The following is a 20201-nucleotide window of genomic DNA, read 5'->3' as shown; positions in this document are numbered from 1 at the left end:
TAAGCAGAGAGAGAAAGAGAGAGGGGGTAAATAGAGAGATGGAGAAAGGGGGGGGGGGTAAAGAAAGAGATGGGGAGAGAGATGGAGAGGGAGAGAGTAAGGATGTTTACCATTTCACTATTTCACCAGTGACAAGTCTGTTACTTGAACCTTTTTGAAAGAAGCAAAGACAAGGATCAGATTGCTTTTTTGGAAGAAATAACTGTGTTTTAGTATGTAGGGAAACCAACGCATCTTGGGGTTTGCCTTTAGTTGTTTGGGGGGTGTAGCTAAGTCACACATACTCTCTGAAGAGGCATTCTGTGGATTGTTTGCTGTGACTTTGGGTCACTGACAGACACAAGTTGGATTTATTGGGTGTCCCGGGTTGCCTCGACGTCAGGATGTGGACGTGTATCACGGACTTCTTCACCTACGAGACCACCAAGTCGGTGGTGGTGAAGAGCTGGACCATCGGGATCATCAACCGCGTCGTACAGCTCCTCATCATCACCTACTTCATCGGGTCAGTAGTATCGCTCTATCACTCACATTCTGGACCTCCCAGTGAGAGGACTTGGTTGAAAGACGTCTCTTCGACGTCTTTTCATTTGGAGAAACAGGAAAAAAGGTCTCCGTACAGGTCCAGTCAGGTGCACATTTCTCATAAGAAAGACTTTATGTATGTTCAACCTCTTTTTAACCAAACAGATGTCTTTTTAACGTCTTTTTAACGTCTTTTAAACCAAACATCTTTTCAAAGTCTTGTGCTTATGGAGCTGAATCTTATACATCTCTTGTTTGTTAATTAGGATCTCTTTCAGCCCAATAAAAGGCTTGTCTTTAAAGACTCATAGATCATTCATTAGTACACTATACGTGACAGGAAGAGACTGGAAAACGGGATTGAATGATTTTCCCATTATGTTATCTCAACCCGTCTCTCTCCAACCCCCCTCTCTCTCTCTTCTTCTCTCTCCTCCTTCCTCTCCTCTCCTGCACCTCTCTCAGGTGGGTGTTTGTGCATGAGAAGGCGTACCAGATCAGAGACACGGCTATAGAGTCGTCAGTCATGACCAAAGTCAAAGGCTTTGGACTGTACAACAACCGAGTCATGGACGTAGCTGAGTACGTCACCCCCTCTCAGGTAACACACGAACACACGCAAGCATCTGTACGCGTGCATGCACGCACACACAGTCACACACACACATGTGCACACGTAGGTACCCAAGCACGCACTCACACACACAGGACACACACACCGACAGGCAACACACACACACAAACTATGGTCTGAGATTTTTGGATTCCTTATGTTAATGTTGGCAATTGGCATTGATAGACAGCCCAAGGAGCCATGTATAGGTGTTGTATAGCCTCTGTCTCCCCTGCTTGCTCAATCTTTGTCTATATCTGGGTTGTTGTATAGCCTCTGTCTCCCCTGCTTGCTCAATCTTTGTTTATATCTGGGTTGTTGTAAGCACCTTGTGGGTAATGTATTTGTTAAAAGCCCTGTGAACATCACTTAATACTTCAAATGGACACCAAATATTGATACTGAGGTATGTGTGGATTATGACATCAGGTCTGATGTGCTGGTCAATAAAAATGGGAGTTTTTTTTAATTGTGTGTGTGTGTGTGTGGTCTGACAGGGGGCCTCTGTGTTCTGCATCATCACCAAACTCATCACCACAGAGAACCAGGTGCAGGGATACTGTCCCGAAGTGAGACCCCACACACTTACTCTCCCATTGGCCCGCTGTGGTCACCCCCCCCCCCCCCCACCCCCACACACTCATGCTCTATCTCTCTCTCTCTGTCTCTTTCTGTCTGCCTGGCTCTGTCTGTCTCTCTGTCTGTTTCTCTCTCTCTGTCTGTCTCTCTGTCTGTTTCGCTCTCTCTGTCTGTCTCGATGTCTGTCTGTCCGTCCGTCTGCCTCTGCGTGTTACTCTAACTCTGTACTATGTGTGATACACAGAGTGAGATGAAATACAAGTGTACGCACGACAACAACTGCACTAAGTTCCTCAACAAGCCTGGGGGAAATGGTGAGGTTTCTCCTCTTTTTCTGATCAACTTTTTCTCTTCCTTTTCTTATTGTATGTTCTTAAGAAGGCAGAAGATGTTACAGAATTTGCCAAACCGTTTCTCCCAGAATAATGTTTCGATCTTTGTCATTTATTGTCATCTATCCGTCCTCCCCTTTTCTGTGTCTTATATCCTCTCTCCTTCTTCCTCTCTCTCTTCCCTCCCTCTCTTCCTCAGGTCTTCCGACGGGCAGGTGTGTACGTTTCAACGACACCCTTAATACCTGTGAGATCAGAGGCTGGTGCCAGGCGGAGATCGACTACATCAAGACGTGGGTAACCGTGTGTGTGCGAGTGTGTTTGAGTGTTGATGAAGGAACATGATTCTCTTTCTGACCTTCCCTCAGGCATCCTATGATGGAGGTGGAGAACTTCACCATCTTCATCAAGAACAGCATTCGTTTCCCCCTCTTCAACTTCACCAAGTGAGGATGATGATGATAATGATGTTGCTGATGATAATGATGATGATGGTGATGTTGTTAATGATGGTGATGGTAATGATATTAATGCTAATAATGATGTTGATGGCGATAATGATTTTTAGGATGATGTTGATAATGATGTTGATAATGATTTTGATAATGATAATTATGTTGATGATAATGATGTTGTTGATGAAGATGCTGATGATGATGATGATGATGACATTGGTGATGACGACAATAGCGATAATTTAACTCTAATTGGTCTCCTCTCTCTCGTGTGTGTGTGTGTGTGTGTGTGTGTGTGTGTGTGTGTGTGTGTGTGTGTGTGTGTGTGTGTGTGTGTGTGTGTGTGTGTGTGTGTGTGTGTGTGTGTGTGTGTGTGTGTGTGTGTGTGTGTGTGTGTGTGTGTGTGTGTGTGTGTGTCTCAGGGGTAACTTCCTGCCAACCATCACCCCTCAGTACATCAAGGCGTGTAACTTTGACCATGAGAACAACACCTACTGCCCCATCTTCAGGGTGGGGGACGTCATCCGCTATGCACACCAGAACTTCACCACTCTGGCACAGAAGGTACAGTGTTTCACTCCCAGGTACAAAAACTCTCACTGTCAACTGCCTTTATTTTCAGCAAACGTAACATGTGTAAATATTTGTATAAACATATCAAGATTCAACAACTGAGACATGAACTGAACAAGTTCCACAGATACTAACAGAAATGGAACAATATGTCCCTGAACAAAGGGGGGGTCAAAATCAAAAATAAAAGTAATCTCCTCCTCATGGACTGCACCAGATTTGCCAGTTCTTGCTGTGAGATGTTACCCCACTCTTCCACCAAGGCACCTGCAATATCCTGGGCATTTCTGAGGGGAATGGCCCTAGCCCTCACCCTCCGATCCAACAGGTCCCAGACGTGGTCAATGGGATTGAGATATGTGCATTTCGCTGGCCATGGCAGAACACTGACATTCCTGTCTTGCAGGAAATCACGCACAGAACGAGTAGTATGGCTGATGGCACAGCGTTGAGATTGCCTGCAATGACAACAAGCTCAGTCCGATGATGCTGTGACACACCGCCCCCAGACCATGATAGAATCGCCACCTCCAAATCGATCCCGCACCAGAGTGCAGTACAGGCCTCGGTGTAACGCTCATTCCTTCAACGATACACGCGAATCCGACCATCACCCCTGGTGAGACAAAACTGCGACTCGTCAGTGAAGAGCACTTTTTGCCAGTCCTGTCTGGTCCAGCGACGGTGGGTTTGTGCCCATAGGCGTCGTTGTTGCCGGTGATGTCTGGTGAGAACCTGCCTTACAACAGGCCTACAAGCCCTCAGTCCAACCTCTCTCAGCCTATTGCGGACAGTCTGAGCACTGATGGAGGGATTGTGCATTCCTGATGTAACTTGGGCAGTTGTTGTTGCCATCCTGTACCTGTCCCACAGGTGTGATGTTCGGATGTATCGATCCTGTGCAGGTGTTGTTACACACGGTCTGCCACTGCGAGGACGATCAGCTGTCTGTCCTGTCTCCCTGTAGTGCTGTCTTAGGCATCTCACAGTACAGACATTGCAATGTATTTCCCTGGTCACATCTGCAGTCCTCATGCCTCCTTGCAGCATGCCTAAGGCACGTTCACGCAGATGAGCAGGGACCCTGGGCATCTTATTTAGGTGTTTTCAGAGTCAGTAGAAAGGCCTTTTTAGTGTCCTAAGTTTTCATAACTGTGAACTTAATTGCCTGTCGTCTGTAAGCTGTTTGTGTCTTAACAACCGTTCCACAGGTGCATGTTCATTCATTGTTTATGTTTCTGGTGCAGAGAACACAAAGACAGGAAACAACCACCCACAAACCCCAACACAAAACAAGCTACCTACCTAGAGACAATGACTAACAGCTGCCTCTGATTGAGAACCATATCAGGCCAACCACGGAAACGGACAAACTAGACACACAACATAGAATGCCCACCCAGCTCACGTCCTGACCAACACTAAAACAAGGAAAACACAAAAGAACTATGGTCAGGACGTGACAGTACACCCCCCCCCAAGACCGCACAACCTAAACCTATAGGGGAGGGTCTGAGTGGGCATCTGTCCGCGGTGGCGGCTCTGGCGCTGGACGTGGACCCCATTCCACCATTGTCTTTGTACACCTCCTTAGCGTCCTTTGAGTGGCGACCCTCACCGCTGACCTTGGCCTAGGAACCCTAACAAAGGGCCCCACTGGACTGAGGAGCGCCTCTGGACTGAGGGATGCCTCATGACTGAGGAAACTCCTCCGGACTGAGGGACAGCTCCGGACTGAAGGGCAGCTCTGAGAGGTAGCTCATGACTGAGAGGTAGCTCATGACCGAGGGGTAGCTCATGACCGAGGGTTAGCTCAGGACCAAAGGGTAGCTCAAGACTGAGAGATAACTCAGGCTGGTTGACGGCTCTGGCAGCTTCTGGCGGATCCTGGCCGAATGGCGGCTCTGGCGGATCCTGGCGAATGGCGGCTCTGGCGGATCCTGGCAGACTGGCGGCTCTGGCGGCTCCTTGCAGACTGGCGGCTCTGGCGGCTCCTTGCAGACTGGCGGCTCTGGCGGCTCCTTGCAGACTGGCGGCTCTGTCGGCTCCTTGCAGACTGGCAGCTCTGGCAGCTCTGGACAGGTGGGAGACTCTGGCAGCTCTGGACAGGCAGAGACTCTAGCAGCTCTGGACAGATGAGGCACACTGTAGGCCTGGTGCGTGGTGCCGGCACTGGTGGTACTGGGCTGAGGACACGTACCTCAGGGCGAGTGTGGGGAGGAGAAACAGGGAGTACTGGGCTCTGGACACGCACAGGAAGCCTGGTGCGGGGGGCTGCCACCGGAGAGCTGGTGCGTGTAGGTGGCACTGGATAGCCCGGACCGTGCAGGTGCACTGGAGCTCTTGAGCACCGAGCCTGCCCAACCTTACCTGGCTCGATGCCCACTCTAGCCCGGCCGGAAACGAGGAGCTAGAATGTACCGCACCGGGCTATGCACCCGCACTGGAGACACTGTGCGCTCCACAGCATAACACGGTGCCTGCCCGGTCCCTCCTTCTCTCGTTTATTTTTTTGCTGAGTTTATTCATACTAGTATATTTACTTAATTGGGGAGAACAGGCTGGTGTTAATAACTGTAGCAGAATGAGTGTAATGGTATCAAATACATCAAACATGTTTCCAGGTGTTTGATTCCATTTCAGTTGCTCCGTTCCGACCATTATTAGCAGCCTCCTGTCATTTCTATCCACAGTTCTTTCCATCCATACTAGTCTTTTATATACTCACATATTATGCTCGCTTTCTCTCTTTTTCCTCCCCTTCGGCTATATTCACTCCTTCCCCTTTAGGCTACATTCATATTCTGTCTTTTTCCCACTCTCACAAAGTAGCAAAGAGATTTTCTAAATGTATGTCAACCCCTTCCTACAGGGAGGGGTAATAGGTATAAAGATCGGCTGGATGTGTGACCTGGACCAGTCAGAGGATGAGTGTAACCCCTCCTACTCCTTCACCCGGCTGGACGCCATGTCAGAGAAGAACAGTGTCTCCCCTGGGTACAACTTCAGGTAGCCATGACCTCTGACCTCTAACCTCTGGCCTTTAGAGAGTGAGCCCTATAGAGATGCATAAAGAGCTCTAGATTGATATAACCCGTTTTTTGCATGGACACTGCCATTGAGGCCTTCCACCATTTTAAAGTAGTCAAATGGGTGGGGATTCCTATGGGTTGGGAGCGATTAGTCAATGTTCAGAGCATTGTCTTCTTCTTCAAATTGGGTTGCCAATGGTTAGTAAATGGCTTTAAGCTAGATCAGTGATTGTCAACCTTTTTTTGTATAAAAAAAATAATAATTAGGTGACACACCTAAAATATCCCTATTATTAATGGATTTAGTGTAAATGACCTCTGTTTTATCTGTGTCAAACTGCAAATAATCTATTTCCGTGACAATCGTTTTCATAGATTGAATAGGGTTTATTTGAACTATTTTCATAGTTCCTTATTCATGATGATACATTTTTCTGATACCCCTTTAAGTACTACTTAAAGGGGTATCTGTACTTTGCTTTACTATTTTTGACTACTTATACTTTTACTGCACTACACTGTACATTCCTAAAGAAAATTATGTACTTTTTACTCAATACATTTTCCCTGACAACCAAAAGTACTCATTGCATTTTGAATGCTTTAGCAGCACAGGAAAATAGTCTAATTCACACACCAATCAAAAGAACATCACCGGTCATCCCTACTGCCTCTGATCTGGTGGACTCACTAAACACATGCTTCCTTTGTAAATGATGTCTGAGTGTTGGAGCGTCCCCCTGGGTATCCATCATTTCAAAAAACAAGAAAATGGTGCCATCTGGTTTGCTTAATATAAGGAATTTGAAATGATTTATACTTTTACTTTTGATACTTGAGTATATTTAAGACCAAATACTTTTATACTTTTACTCACCACTGTGTATCTGTATGGTGAGCCCTGAGAGGCATGTCCCCCTGATACAAGCCATGTGCATTGCTCATGTCCTTACTCTCTGTCCATGTTGTTCTGATAGGTATGCTAAGTACTACAAGATGGACAACGGGACAGATTACCGTACTCTGCTTAAGGCCTATGCCATCAGGTTTGATGTGCTGGTCAATGGAAATGTGAGTGTTTTTAATGCTTTGTGTGTGTTTCTGTGTGATGGGGGATGATTAGAGGATAGGAGGAAGTGTGTGTTTGTATGTGTATGTATGTGTGTGTGAGCACACGTGTGTCTGTGTGAGAACATATATGTCTGTGGTTTGCATGAGTCTAGCTGCCTATGTGGGTCCATGACAGTTCTACATGTACAGTGGGGAGAACAAGTATTTGATACACTGCCGATTTTGCAGGTTTTCCTACTTACAAAGCACGTAGAGGTCTGTAATTTTTTATCATAGGTACACTTCAACTGTGAGAGACGGAATCTAAAGAAAATCCTGAAAATCACATTGTATGATTTTTAGGTAATTAATTAGCATTTTATTGCATGACATAAGTATTTGATCACATACCAAACAGTAAGAATTCTGGCTCTCACAGACCTTTTTTCTTTAAGAAGCCCTCCTGTTCTCCACTCATTACCTGTATTAACTGCACCTGTTTGAACTCGTTACCTGTATAAAAGACACCTGTCCACACACTCAATCAAACAGACTCCAGCCTCTCCACAATGGCCAAGACCAGGAAGCTGTGTAAGGACATCAGGGATAAAAGTTTAGACCTGCACAAGGCTGGGATGGGCTACAAGACAATAGGCAAGCAGCTTGGTGAGAAGGCAACAACTGTTGGCGCAATTATTAGAAAATGGAAGAAGTTCAAGATGACGGTCAATCACCCTCGGTCTGGGGCTCAATGCAAGATCTCACCTCGTGGGGCATCAATGATCATGAGGAAGGTGAGGGATCAGCCCAGAAATACACGGCAGGACCTGGTCAATGACCTGAAGAGAGCTGGGACCACAGTCTCAAAGAAAACCATTAGTAACACACTACGCCGTCATGGATTAAAATCCTGCAGCGCACGCAAGGTCCCCCTGATCAAGCCAGCACATGTCCAGGCCCGTCTGAAGTTGATCATCTGGATGATCCAGAGGAGGAATGGGAGATTGTCTTGTGGTCTGATGAGACAAAAATAGAGCTTTTTGGTCGAAACTCCACTCGCCGTGTTTGGAGGAAGAAGAAGGATGAGTACAACCCCAAGAACACCATCCCAACCGTGAAGCAGGTTGGAGGTGGAAACATCATTCTTTGAGGATGCTTTTCTGCAAAGGGGACAGGAGGACTGCACTGTATTGAGGGGAGGATGGATGGGGCCATGTATCGCGAGATCTTGGCCAACAACCTCCTTCCCTCAGTAAGAGCATTGAAGATGGGTCGTGGCTGGGTCTTCCAGCATGACAACGACACGAAACACACAGCCAGGGTAACTATAAGGAGTGGCTCCGTAAGAAGCATCTCAATGTCCTGGAGTGGCCTAGCCAGTCTCCAGACCTGAACCCAATAGAAACTCTTTGGAGGGAGCTGAAAGTCTCTATTGCCCAGCGACAGTCCCAAAACCTGAAGGGTCTGGAGAAGGTCTGTATGGAGGAGTGGGCCAAAATCCCTGCTGCAGTGTGTGCAAACCTGGTCAAGAACTACAGGAAACGTATGCCTGAAATGTGGCAAAAGGTCGCAAATTTCAAGGGGGCCGAATACTTTCGCAAGGCACTGTATGTGCGCGTGTGTGTGTGTGTGTGTGTGTGTGTGTGTGTGTGTGTGTGTGTGTGTGTGTGTGTGTGTGTGTGTGTGTGTGTGTGTGTGTGTGTGTGTGTGTGTGTGTGTGTGTGTGTGTGTGTGTGTGTGTGTGTGTGTGTGTGTGTGTGTGTGTGTGTGTGTGTGTGTGTGTGTGGTTAGTTGGTTGGGTGCGTGCGTGCGTGCGTGCGTGCGTGTGTGCGTGTGTTTACTTCTGTAAAGTACTTGACTTGTTTGTCACAGGCAGGGAAGTTTAACATGATCCCGACTCTGATCAACATGGTAGCTGCCTTCACGTCAGTTGGAGTGGTGAGCCCTTCTATTCAGTTGCTACTTTCCATCCACACCGTCTCTAGGCTAGTTTTAAATGAGGACATATCTGTTCCATAATAATAGTATCCACACCGTCTCTAGGCTAGTTTTAAATGAAGACATATCTGTTCCATAATAATAGTATCCACACCGTCTCTAGGCTAGTTTTAAATGAAGACATATCTGTTCCATAATAATAGTATCCACACCGTCTCTAGGCTAGTTTTAAATGAAGACATATCTGTTCCATAATAATAGTATCCACACCGTCTCTAGGCTAGTTTTAAATGAAGACATATCTGTTCCATAATAATAGTATCCACACCGTCTCTAGGCTAGTTTTAAATGAAGACATATCTGTTCCATAATAATAGTATCCACACCGTCTCTAGGCTAGTTTTAAATGAAGATATATCTGTTCCATAATAATAGTATCCACACCGTCTCTAGGCTAGTTTTAAATGAAGACATATCTGTTCCATAATAATAGTATCCACACCGTCTCTAGGCTAGTTTTAAATGAAGACATATCTGTTCCATAATAATAGTATCCACACCGTCTCTAGGCTAGTTTTAAATGAAGACATATCTGTTCCATAATAATAGTATCCACACCGTCTCTGTAGACTAGTTTGAAAATGTCTTTGTGTCACATGTGTCTCTGTCTCCCCCAACTGAAGTCATTTCTGTGGAAAATAGTTATTCTCTTCTTTTCTTTCTTCTCCCCTCATTTCTTCAATCCACTTTCAATTCTATTCCACAAACCTTGTTTTCTTTCTCTGCCTTGGATTGGTCGCAGGGCACCGTGCTTTGTGACATCATACTCTTGAACTTCCTGAAGGGAGCAGAGCAATACAAGGCCAAGAAGTTTGAGGAGGTAAAGTTTGAGGCGTGACACCCAACCCTGCTTACTGTGATATAGATATCAGCCTTTGCAGGCCTGAGGCCGCATCTCAGAGTAGGAGTGCTGATCTAGGATCAGTTTACCCCTGTCCCATGATCTTATTCATTGTGATCTAAAAGGCAAAAACAGATTCTAAATCAGTAAGCCTACTCTGAGAGTTGATACATACGGCCCAGAGGAATTGTTGAAACTAAGGGTAAAATCCTAACTTCCACTTAAATCATGCTTTAATATCAACTAGAGACTAACTGAAAATTTGACTTAAGTGGAAAATAGGAGTCGCTTGACTGTGATGTGCTCCTCATGTTCTTCAAGTGTATAAAATTCAATAAAGTAATTTCCTCTCTCCCCCCAATCTACCATTACTCCATTAGGTGTCAGACACGCAGATCGAGAACTCCTTATCCAGCAATGGGCTGTATCGGAGTAGGGAGTTCATTGGAGTAGAGAAGCAGTCAAACGACTCAGGGGCCTTTTCCATTGGGCAATACGGCTAACGGACAGCCAATGGAATGGAGCATTAGAGGGGGAAAGGGGTGGGTGGTGGAAATTTGGGAAGTTTGGCTGCAAATGTAGGTTTAGGGTGATATTGCCCATAGACCCTAATCTTGGATCAGTTTAACATTTTCCCCACTAAAGGTTATGGTTAGGATTGGGGATAGGGAAGCTGATCCTAGATCTGTATCTAGGGGAGACTTCACCCCGGATAGAGAATGCATGTATATATAGCATTGTAATATTCCTTATATTTCACATGAACCTGTAATTTACCTGTAATATTTTCATAGTGGAGGTTGTATGTGTAATCGTTAACTCTGCATGGACTATTGTATTTGAACTCCTACCTCTACAAAGTATTAAAGTCTACCCACTACTTAAATAAAAGTATGTGACTTAAATTTTGATTCTGGTTTGATTCTGCCAGAAACTCAAATCCTGCTAGGAACAGACAAACAACAACTCTAGGTGTTTACTTGCTTCACACTCTTTATTTATATATATTTTTTTATGCATTTTTCAGTTTGCTAAAAGCAGGCACATCTCTATGTGGTTTGGTTTCACCGTGGGAGATCTGTGAGTTGGGGTCATTGCGGAAAGGAGCAGGATGAGTCCAAAATGACACCCTATCCTTTATAGTGCACTACTTTGACCAGGGGGCCCGTGGGGCTCTGGTCAAAGTAGTGCACTCTATAGGGAACCGGTGTCATTTCGGTCACAACCCAAGAGAGAGGAGCAAGGGGACTGGGTTGGTGTTACACAGACAGACACACAGTCTATACCAACACACCACTGGAGAAAGCATGCCCAGTACATTGCTGCTTCATACTAAGTATGTGAGCGTGGATATTCGTCCTCAAACTCTGTTCTTGAAGGAGCACACGTAGCTCTTCTTGGTGAAACACGTGTGGTCGTTCCATTTCCCAATTTCTTGGCGATAGAGAACAAATATACAGAGAGAGAGAGAGAGAGACAGACAGACAGAAGTTCAAATGTGAGTTCAAAACCTTCCAAGAAATGTTTCATTCACGTTTTTGTCATTTCAGCTGTTAGCCAGTGCATTCAACTAAGGGAGGTGAAAACAAACACATATCACAGCCATTGCAAGTAAAAACCATCCATCCATCCCATCACTCCCCCCTCCATCTCTTACTGCTCCAGTTCATCTCCACACAGTCCTCGCGGCTCGTCCAGCGGGAGATGGGCTCCCCAGGGGTCCACGCTTCAAAGTTCCAACTGGAGCCGTCAGTCCACACAAACTTACCAGACTGAGAGAAGGAGGTAGAGAGAGAAAGGTGGATAGAAGAAGAGAGAGGGGAGAGATAGAAAGACCGTGGTGATAAAAACAAATGTACGGTGCATTTGGAAAGTATTCAGACTCCTTCACTTTTTCCATTTTTTGTTATGTTACAGCCTTAAAATTGATTAAATAAATAAAAGTCCTCATCAATCTACACACACCACCCCATAATGACAAAGCGAAAACAGTTTTTTGTACATTTTTGCAAATGTATTAAAAATATAAAACAGAAATACCTTACTTACATAAATGATCAGACCATTTGCTAAGAGACTCGAAATTTGAGCTCTGGTGCATCCTGCTTACATTGATCATGCTTGAGACGCTTTTACAACTTGATTGGAGTCCACCTGTGGTAAAATCAATTGATTGGACATGATTTGGAAAGGCACACACCTATCTATATAAGTTCCCACTTGAGGTCGAAAGGAATTGTCCATAGAGCTCCGAGACAGGATTGTGTCGAGGCACAGATCTGGGGAAGGGTACCAAAAAGTGTCTGCAACATTGAAGGTCCTCAAGAACACAGTGGCCTCCAACATTCTTAAATGGAAGAAGTTTGGAACCACCAAGTCTCTTCCGAGAGCTGTCCGCCAGGCCAACCTGAGCAATCGGGGGAGAAGGGCCTTGGTCAGGGAGGTGACCAAGAACTCAATGGTCACTCTGACAGAGCTCCAGAGTTCCTCTGTGGAGATGGGAGAACCTGACAGAAGGACAACCATCTCTGCAGCACCTTTATGGTAGAGTGACCAGACGGAAGCCACTCCTCAGTAAAAGGGACATGACAGCCCGCTTGGAGTTTGCCAAAAGGCACCTAAAGGACTCCCAGACCATGAGAAACAAGATTATCTGGTCTGATGAAACCAAGATTGAACTCTTTGACCTGAATGCAATGCGTCACATCTGGAGAAAACCAGGCACCACTCATCACCTGGCCAATACCATCCTTATGGTGAAGCATGGTGGTGGCAGCATCATGCTGTGGGGATGTTTTTCATTAGCGGGGACTGGAGGACTAGTCAGGATCGAGGGAAATATGAACGGAGCAAACTACAGAAAGAAGTAAAGGTGATATTTCCATTTTTTGCAAAAATGTCTAAAAACTGTTTTTGTCATTATGGGGTAGTGTGTAGATTGATGAGGGGGGAAAACAATTGAATCCACTTTTGAATATGGCTGTAACGTAACAAAATGTGTAAAAAGTCAAGTGGTCTGAATACTGTAAATGTAGATATTACGACAATTATATGTGCAATGTTAAATGTTGTGCTGCAAAGCTTCTCTCTTTCCCCATGTCACTCTATCCTCCCACATGACTTTGCCTCCCTCCACCCACTATCCACCCTGTCTTAATCACTCCTTCCATCCATCACTCTTCCTCTCCTACCTTGAAGAGTTCGAAGCCTCCCAGCCAGATGCGAGGGCTTTTGGCGTTGTTCTTCATCACCACGCAAAACAGGTTGGCGTTGGCTTGACTGTTATGCACCGACACCAGGTGGCCACCGGGGGCAGCAGACCTGCACTGTGTCTGAGAAGGATGAGAGAGAGAAGAGGAGAATTAGGTGGTGGGAAGAGAAAGAGTGAATTAGTGAGAGAGAAAGAGAGAGTGGGAGGAAGGAGAAAGAGAGAGAGCGAGTAAGCAGGTGCTGACGTAGTGATTTGGAGCCCAAGGCAGAGGCCAGTCAGAGGCCACTCTTATGCACATGCACCATTTCCTTTTCATGGGTAATTAACTCTAAAAATGCATTACCTTTTAATGTGCCATGAACACAACCAATCATGATGTTTTATCTGATTGTTAATTAAACAAATCACTTCAAAAAGAAGGTTACCTTCGCACGTTTATCCAAAATAATTCCAGCGCCTGAGCTGTGCACCTGCCAAATGTCCTTCAATTCGCAAGTGGCCGAAACTATCTCACCGGAGAAGGCATCCAAGCAAGCGAAACAGCGCCACTGTCTTGCTATAATAACCCATGTATGACATGTCATACCAGCATCAGTTATGGGCTACACACATAGATGTCCTCTGCCTCGACGACGATGGCAGTATTATCAGCAGCACCTATCGTTTTACTAAAGTAATGTGAATTGTATCCCCTTCGAGTCAAAAGGCCTCGTCGAAAACCAGGCGTCCCTGGGGAGTGAGGCCTAAGAGGGTTTAATGAATAAGCATCAACCAGTGGGTCTTGCGACAGGTGTACAGAGACAACCAGTTCAGAGAGGAGTATAGAGTGCAGTAACCTATAAGGAGCATTGGTGGAAAATCTGATAGCCTCATGGTAAAGAACATCTAGCCGCGAGAGCACCCTTACTTGCCGTTCTATAAATCTGAATCAGGGTTAGTTTGGCAGCTGGGGTGAAAGACGAGCGATTACGATAGAGGAAACCAAGTCTAGATTTAACTTTAGTCTGCAGCTTTGATATGAGAGATGGACAGTGTACAGTCTAGCTATACTCTCAAGTACTTGTATGAGGTGACTACCTCAAGCTCTAAACCCTCAGAGGTAGTAATCACACCTGTTGGAAGAAGGGAATTCTTCTTACCAAACCACAATACCTTTGTTTTGGATGTGTTCAGAACAAGGCAAAGGGCAGAGAAAGCTTGTTGGACACAAAGAAAGCTTTGTTGTAGAAAGTTTAACACAAAATCTGTGGAGGGGCCAGCTGAGTATAAGACTGTATCATCTGCATATAAATGGATGAGAGAGCTTCCAACTGCCTGAGCTATGTTGTTGATGTAAATTGAGAAGAGTGTGGGGCCTTGGATCGAGCCTTGTGGTACTACTTTGGTGAAGGGCAGTGGCAGAGACAGCAGATGTTCTGACTTTATACACAGCACTCTTTGAGAGAGGTAGTTAGCAAACCAGGCCAAAGACCCCTCAGAGACACCAATACTCCTTAGCCGGCCCACAAGAATGGAATGGTCTAGCGTATCAAAAGCTTTGGCTAAGTTAATAAAAATCGCAGCACAACATTGCTTAGAATCAAGGGCAATGGTGACATCATTGAGGACCTTTAAGGTTGCAGTGACACATCCATAACCTGAGCGGAAGCCAGATGTCAGAGAGAATCCAACCGACATCAAGAAAGCCAGTCAGTTGATTATTTACAAAGTTTTTTCAACACTTTTGATAAAGAGGCCAAAATAGAAATAGGCCTATAGCAGTTAGGATCAGCTTGATCTACCCCTTTAAATAAAGGATGCACTGTGGCTGCCTCCCAAGCAACGGGAACCTCCCCAGAGAGGAGAGACAGGTTAAAAAGGTCAGATGTTGATGATCAAAATAAGTTGATGCATGTCGATTTTGTGTATAGACTTCTGACAAATCAGAATTGCGTTTTTCCTCCAGGTTCTGAAATTTTAAGTATCTGTAATCTGATTACAATATTTTAGCTGGTAACGTAATGGATTACAGTTACTGTTTTTTTTGTAATCTGTTACTCCACAACCCTGGAGGTCGTGACAGCGACTTGATTTGGACGTATGACAACGCGAGATTACTACTAAGCTAACATATGGAATTGTTTTAAGATGGTCATACCAAGGATAATTTAGATATTTGATTTAGAATTTTAGGACCCCTGTAGGTATAATTTTTGGGGTGTTGTTATAATTTGCATTTGGCCTTACTGCTATTAGCCCATAGAAATGCATTGAATAACACATTCATACATGGAAAAACAGATAGTCAACATTAAATTAAAATGAAGATCTGAGAGATATAGGACTAAGAAAGCTCAGGAAAAAATGCTAATCTTTTTTACCATGTTACCGTTTACCGAGTCCCGTGACACTTGTGGGGGGACGAACAGTAGAGCAACCGAAACACCATCGTGTTCGTGAAGCTTTTATGTTTCCATAGAGGGGTCATATACATTTTCTAGGCCAAACCGTTTGGACGCTACAGATGTTTTTGTGAGAAGACCAATTTTCGAGATGTCTCCTGTAGCTTTACCTCAGCCACCTTCCACTGCCGGTGTAGAAGGACAATGTCAGTGGATGAGGTGGATTGAGACAAAGGCAATGCAAAAACACAGAAAGCTCTCGTTTAGACACATTTTGATGCACATTTTGTTATTTACTTTTTTATTTATTATGCCTCAAACAAAGCATGGGGGGGGCCTCAGCGAAGGAATATTTATATATTTTTTATTTTAATTATGCCCAGGTCATGAGGCTTCTTGATTTTTATTTTATTTAACCTTTATTTAACTAGGCAAGTCAGCTAAGAACAAATTCTTATTTACAATGACGGCCTACAAATGATGTGAGGCCTGAGGCAATTGCCTCTTCTGCATAATGGTAAGTCCGCCAGTGGGAGTAAGATGAATACATTAGAAGACACCTCTAATTAACACATTGGATTTAACCTTCACTTCACTGTATTGCCATTGTATTGGAATGAACAGGCTGACTGACTCCAGGTAGAGCAGTAACATGCTTTGATTCATGTTATAATGTCGTTCTCCTGTTATATAGAATGTTGTTTACCTCCGCTTCGGTGAAGTTGAGGGCAGCCTTGAAGTACTTGATGCAGTAGGAGCCCAGCCTGTACCAGTCTTCATAATTCTTCAGGTCACAGGCTTTGGGCATGTCACACGCTGCAGTCTCATCCTGGAGAAACACTGGAGCATCATCGCCACCTAGGGGACAATAATAGAATAACTATTCTCCTGGGACCTTATGCACTGAGAAAACAGCCACAAGCTGAACATTCCGATGACACTCACAGGCCTCAAACAGAACTCTCCCATTCCATAATTCACTAAACTGATCAATGTGCACACCATATAGCCCAGGGGCCTAAGAAATGCCTACCTAAGACCTCTTATTTAACCAGGCAAATCAGTTAAGAACAAATTCTCATTGACAATGACGGCCTAGGAACAGTGTGGTTAACTGCCTTGTTCAGGGGCAGATCAACAGATTTTCACCTTGTTAGCTCAGGCATGGGTTCTAGCAACTTTCGGTTACTGGCCCAACTCTCTAACCACTAGACTGCTACCTGCTGCCTCAATATTGTCATTGTACTATTATTGTTTAGTATATATTGCATATTTTAACATTGTATTATGTTAAAAGTATTGTGTTAGTTTAGGCTTTTACTATTTGATCATAATCTATCATTGTAAATGGGTGTGACATTCAGTCTATGACTGCTAATAACCAATAACATCTACCGCAACAAAAAATACTGTAAGTTACTACATTTGTGTAAAGAATGCATCTCATTTTCATTTGGACATGAAAGAGGAAAGCACATTTTCAGGTTTAAAACAGATGATTTTTTAGAACTTGATAATCACCATGAAAAATGTAAATAAAACTTTCAGCACTATCATCAAAACCAGGGGTGCAACTTTCACTGGGGACGGGGGGGGGGGGGGACGGGGACCCCCCCCCGTCTCCAGTTTTATAATTGGAATGTGATACAAAATGAGGCAACGGTTTGCTTTAGGACCATACGGACACCTCCGAGCTGTCGGGTAGGCTGTTTGGAGTGTTTATCTGACTGTATTTTATTAAAAGTAATGTCTCCCCAAAAGTAATGTCTCCCCACTTCTAAAATCTAAATTGTGCCCCTGATCAAAACACATACTGTAATCAATGCAACTCTCTTACCGGTACTTCTGTGGAATGTCAAAGCCATTTTTGTCCCAAGTAGTGACATCATCACAATCAGGCTGACAAACTTCATCTTGGCTTCCTCTGATTCTGCGTTTCTTTAAAACAAACAACTCAATCAGTTAACGGTTTCCTTTAAATAAATGCATTTATAAATAAATCAATTGTATTGACCTTTATTTCACCAGGTAAATTATCTGAGATCATAGTCTATAGCACTATGCTGTGAATGACATTAAAACAAATCTCTTGTTCTCAAATCGACTGTGTCTGGCGATTTATAAGTACCGAGCCCTGACGGTTTGTTAATTTGAGTGGCTCCGCGCGCTAACCGATTGTAACGTGCCACAGCCTCTGGAACAATCAGCTGTCCCATTTGACAACAAAAGTCCGTCGTTTGGATGGATGCACTATTAGAATGCAATTTTGTGTGCCCCAATAAATAAATATTGTGAAACACTATCATTCCACTATTACCGTAGATGTATTAAAGACATTTTCTGAAATGACAATGCAACAATGATATGTATATAATGTATAGCTCCTTTTAAAAAATGAATGCAAAGGCACAAAAAAAGGAACATTTGCACAATGGAATCTGAAAAATAACCTTACCAGTGTGTGGACTAGGTTGCTTCTCCCTCGCTCTCTCTCCCGCTCTCTCTCTCTCTCTCCCGCTCTCTCTCTCTCTCTCTCTCTCTCTCTCTCTCTCTCTCTCTCTCTCTCTCTCTCTCTCTCTCTCTCTCTCTCTCTCTCTCTCTCTCTCTCTCTCTCTCTCTCTCTCTCTCTCTCTCTCTCTCTCTCTCTCTCTCTCTCTCTCTCTCTCTCTCTCTCTCTCTCTCTCTCTCTCTCTCTCTCTCTCTCTCATTTGGTATTCCCTTCTTTTTTATAGCAAATGTAATCTCACCTCCTCCCTGTAATTCTCACCCCGTCCTTGCAGATACAGATACCCACCCCTCTACTCCTGCGTCCCAAATGGCACCCTATTCCTGTGGGTTGTGGTCCAAAGTAGAGCCCTATATAGGGACTACGGTGCAATTTGAGATGCAGACTTCCTGTTAACACTCTGTTGTTGTGTGGTGACACTAGTACAGTGAAATGCTTACTTTCTAGCACAATGAACTACAGTTAAATTAACGCTGTCTCAGAAGCTGGCTACTGAAAGGTGTTGAAAACTCCCCAACACCTCATAGTAGTCAGATCTCTCACTTCTGACGACCCTCTATCATTTCACCATGCAACACCACATACAGTGGGGCAAAAAAGTATTTAGTCAACCACCAATTGTGCAAATTCTCCCACTTAAAAGTGATTAAAAGTGTTGGTAAGACACTCAATATAGCAGGAGAATAATTTGATCAAAGATATGTCTGCTTATTTCATTACTGTGTGCAGTTGCAGTGTTATCGCTTACACACCTAAAACTGTAAATACCAAAGTTGTAGGGGCTAGGACCTAGAGGTAGGGTGCAGGTTGGGCATAGAGGTAGGGTGCAGGTAGGGCCTAGAGGTAGGGTGCAGGTAGGGCCTAGAGGTAGGATGCAGGTAGGGCTTAGAGGTAGGGTGCAGGTAGGGCCTAGAGGTAGGGTGCAGGTAGGGGCTTGAGGTAGGGTGCAGGTAGGGGCTAGAGGTAGGGTGCAGGTAGGGGCTAGTAGAGGGAGATAGGGGTTACTATTTGATCACCAAGACCTAGTTCTCTTCACTATTTAATTTTCCTCTTGGTTTTGTCTCTCAGGACTGTCATGAACTTGGACAGAGGAGGCTTGGGACTTGAATCAGGCTTTCTGCTGCTTTCAGTGGTCTGAGAGAGAGAGAGAGAGAGAGAGAGAGAGAGAGAGAGAGAGAGAGAGAGAGAGAGAGAGAGAGAGAGAGAGAGAGAGAGAGAGAGAGAGAGAGAGATCCATTTTGAAATCTTTGGAGGACTGAAGTGGTCTCTGCCAATAGCTAGGTTCCCATCCAATTGGCGTCAGATTTCCATGTGAATATTCTAAAATCCGCCTAAAAACAATTTTCCCACCAGAGATGTTTCATTCAAATGGACTTGTTGTGGATAAAAAGCTGTGCGTGATGACATAGTTCACATAAAATAAGTTGTAGTTAAATGCGTTTCCATCGCCTTTTCAACTCCACTGGCGGTTTTGTGAAAACACTTCTTGCTGTATAGTGAATGTGCCCACTCTGGTTTTGGCACGTGCTCTCTAGCCAACAGTTAGATACAGATACAGTGCTGGTTTAGCATACATTATGAGATTATTATGGACAAAAAGAACCAGATTATTTTGATTTGTCAAACCAGGATCAAGCTCATCACTGTGCACTTTCCCCACCAAGTAAAGTTCATCATAATTTATTTCATCCGTAGCCTAATAAACTGCATGTTTTCCCGAGTCATAGTGGGAGGACCACACCACATATCACCTGAATCCAAGTTCACTTTGATATGATGGTTATTATATCAATATCTGCACATAAAGGTGTATTTATTGTCACATGCACAAGTACAGTGAAATGCTTACTTGCTCGTTCAATGAACTACAGTTAAATGAACGCCGTTTCAGAGGCTGGCTACTGAAAAGTGTTGAAAACTCCCCAACACCTCATAATAGTCAGATCTCTCACTTCTTATGACCCTCAATCATTTCACCATACGATACCATATACTTGTACTTTAATTAATCAATTTATTCAAATCTTACAGAATCTCATTCATAGTGAGAGATAAATTGTATTTGTGATTAAAAGTGTTGGTAGACACTCAATATAGCAAGAGAA

The 20201-nt window shown here is 44.3% G+C and overlaps 2 protein-coding genes across 3 annotated transcripts; one reads left to right on the top strand and one right to left on the bottom strand.

The window, feature by feature from the left end:
* Positions 1 to 383: 383 nt before the first annotated feature.
* On the top strand, positions 384 to 10501 carry LOC124013298 (P2X purinoceptor 3-like). Its single transcript, XM_046327567.1, has 12 exons — positions 384 to 505; positions 991 to 1126; positions 1636 to 1707; positions 1962 to 2031; positions 2249 to 2342; positions 2418 to 2495; positions 2927 to 3068; positions 5950 to 6086; positions 7087 to 7180; positions 9032 to 9097; positions 9900 to 9977; positions 10379 to 10501. The coding sequence occupies exons 1-12, from the start codon at positions 384 to 386 to the stop codon at positions 10499 to 10501; spliced, it is 1212 nt and encodes a 403-aa protein (XP_046183523.1).
* Positions 10502 to 10994: 493 nt separating this feature from the next.
* On the bottom strand, positions 10995 to 18581 carry LOC124013402 (lectin-like). 2 transcript variants are annotated; one of them, XM_046327733.1, is made up of 6 exons: positions 18338 to 18581; positions 17428 to 17528; positions 16297 to 16448; positions 13190 to 13330; positions 11656 to 11770; positions 10995 to 11432 (listed from the first exon to the last, which is right to left on the bottom strand). In XM_046327733.1, exons 2-6 carry the CDS (start codon positions 17501 to 17503, stop codon positions 11359 to 11361), a joined length of 558 nt encoding a protein of 185 aa, XP_046183689.1. In that variant the 5' UTR covers positions 17504 to 17528; positions 18338 to 18581; the 3' UTR covers positions 10995 to 11358. The 2 variants fall into 2 exon arrangements, with proteins under 2 accessions (XP_046183689.1, XP_046183688.1); XM_046327732.1 differs by lacking the exon at positions 18338 to 18581 and adding an exon at positions 18046 to 18122.
* Between the last annotated feature and the right edge of the window lie 1620 nt (positions 18582 to 20201).

This window comes from Oncorhynchus gorbuscha, linkage group LG24, assembly GCF_021184085.1.
Source record: "Oncorhynchus gorbuscha isolate QuinsamMale2020 ecotype Even-year linkage group LG24, OgorEven_v1.0, whole genome shotgun sequence".
NCBI lineage: Eukaryota > Metazoa > Chordata > Actinopteri > Salmoniformes > Salmonidae > Oncorhynchus > Oncorhynchus gorbuscha.
The sequence above is the reverse complement of the archived record's forward strand: the minus strand, read 5'-3'. Positions and strand labels throughout refer to the sequence as shown.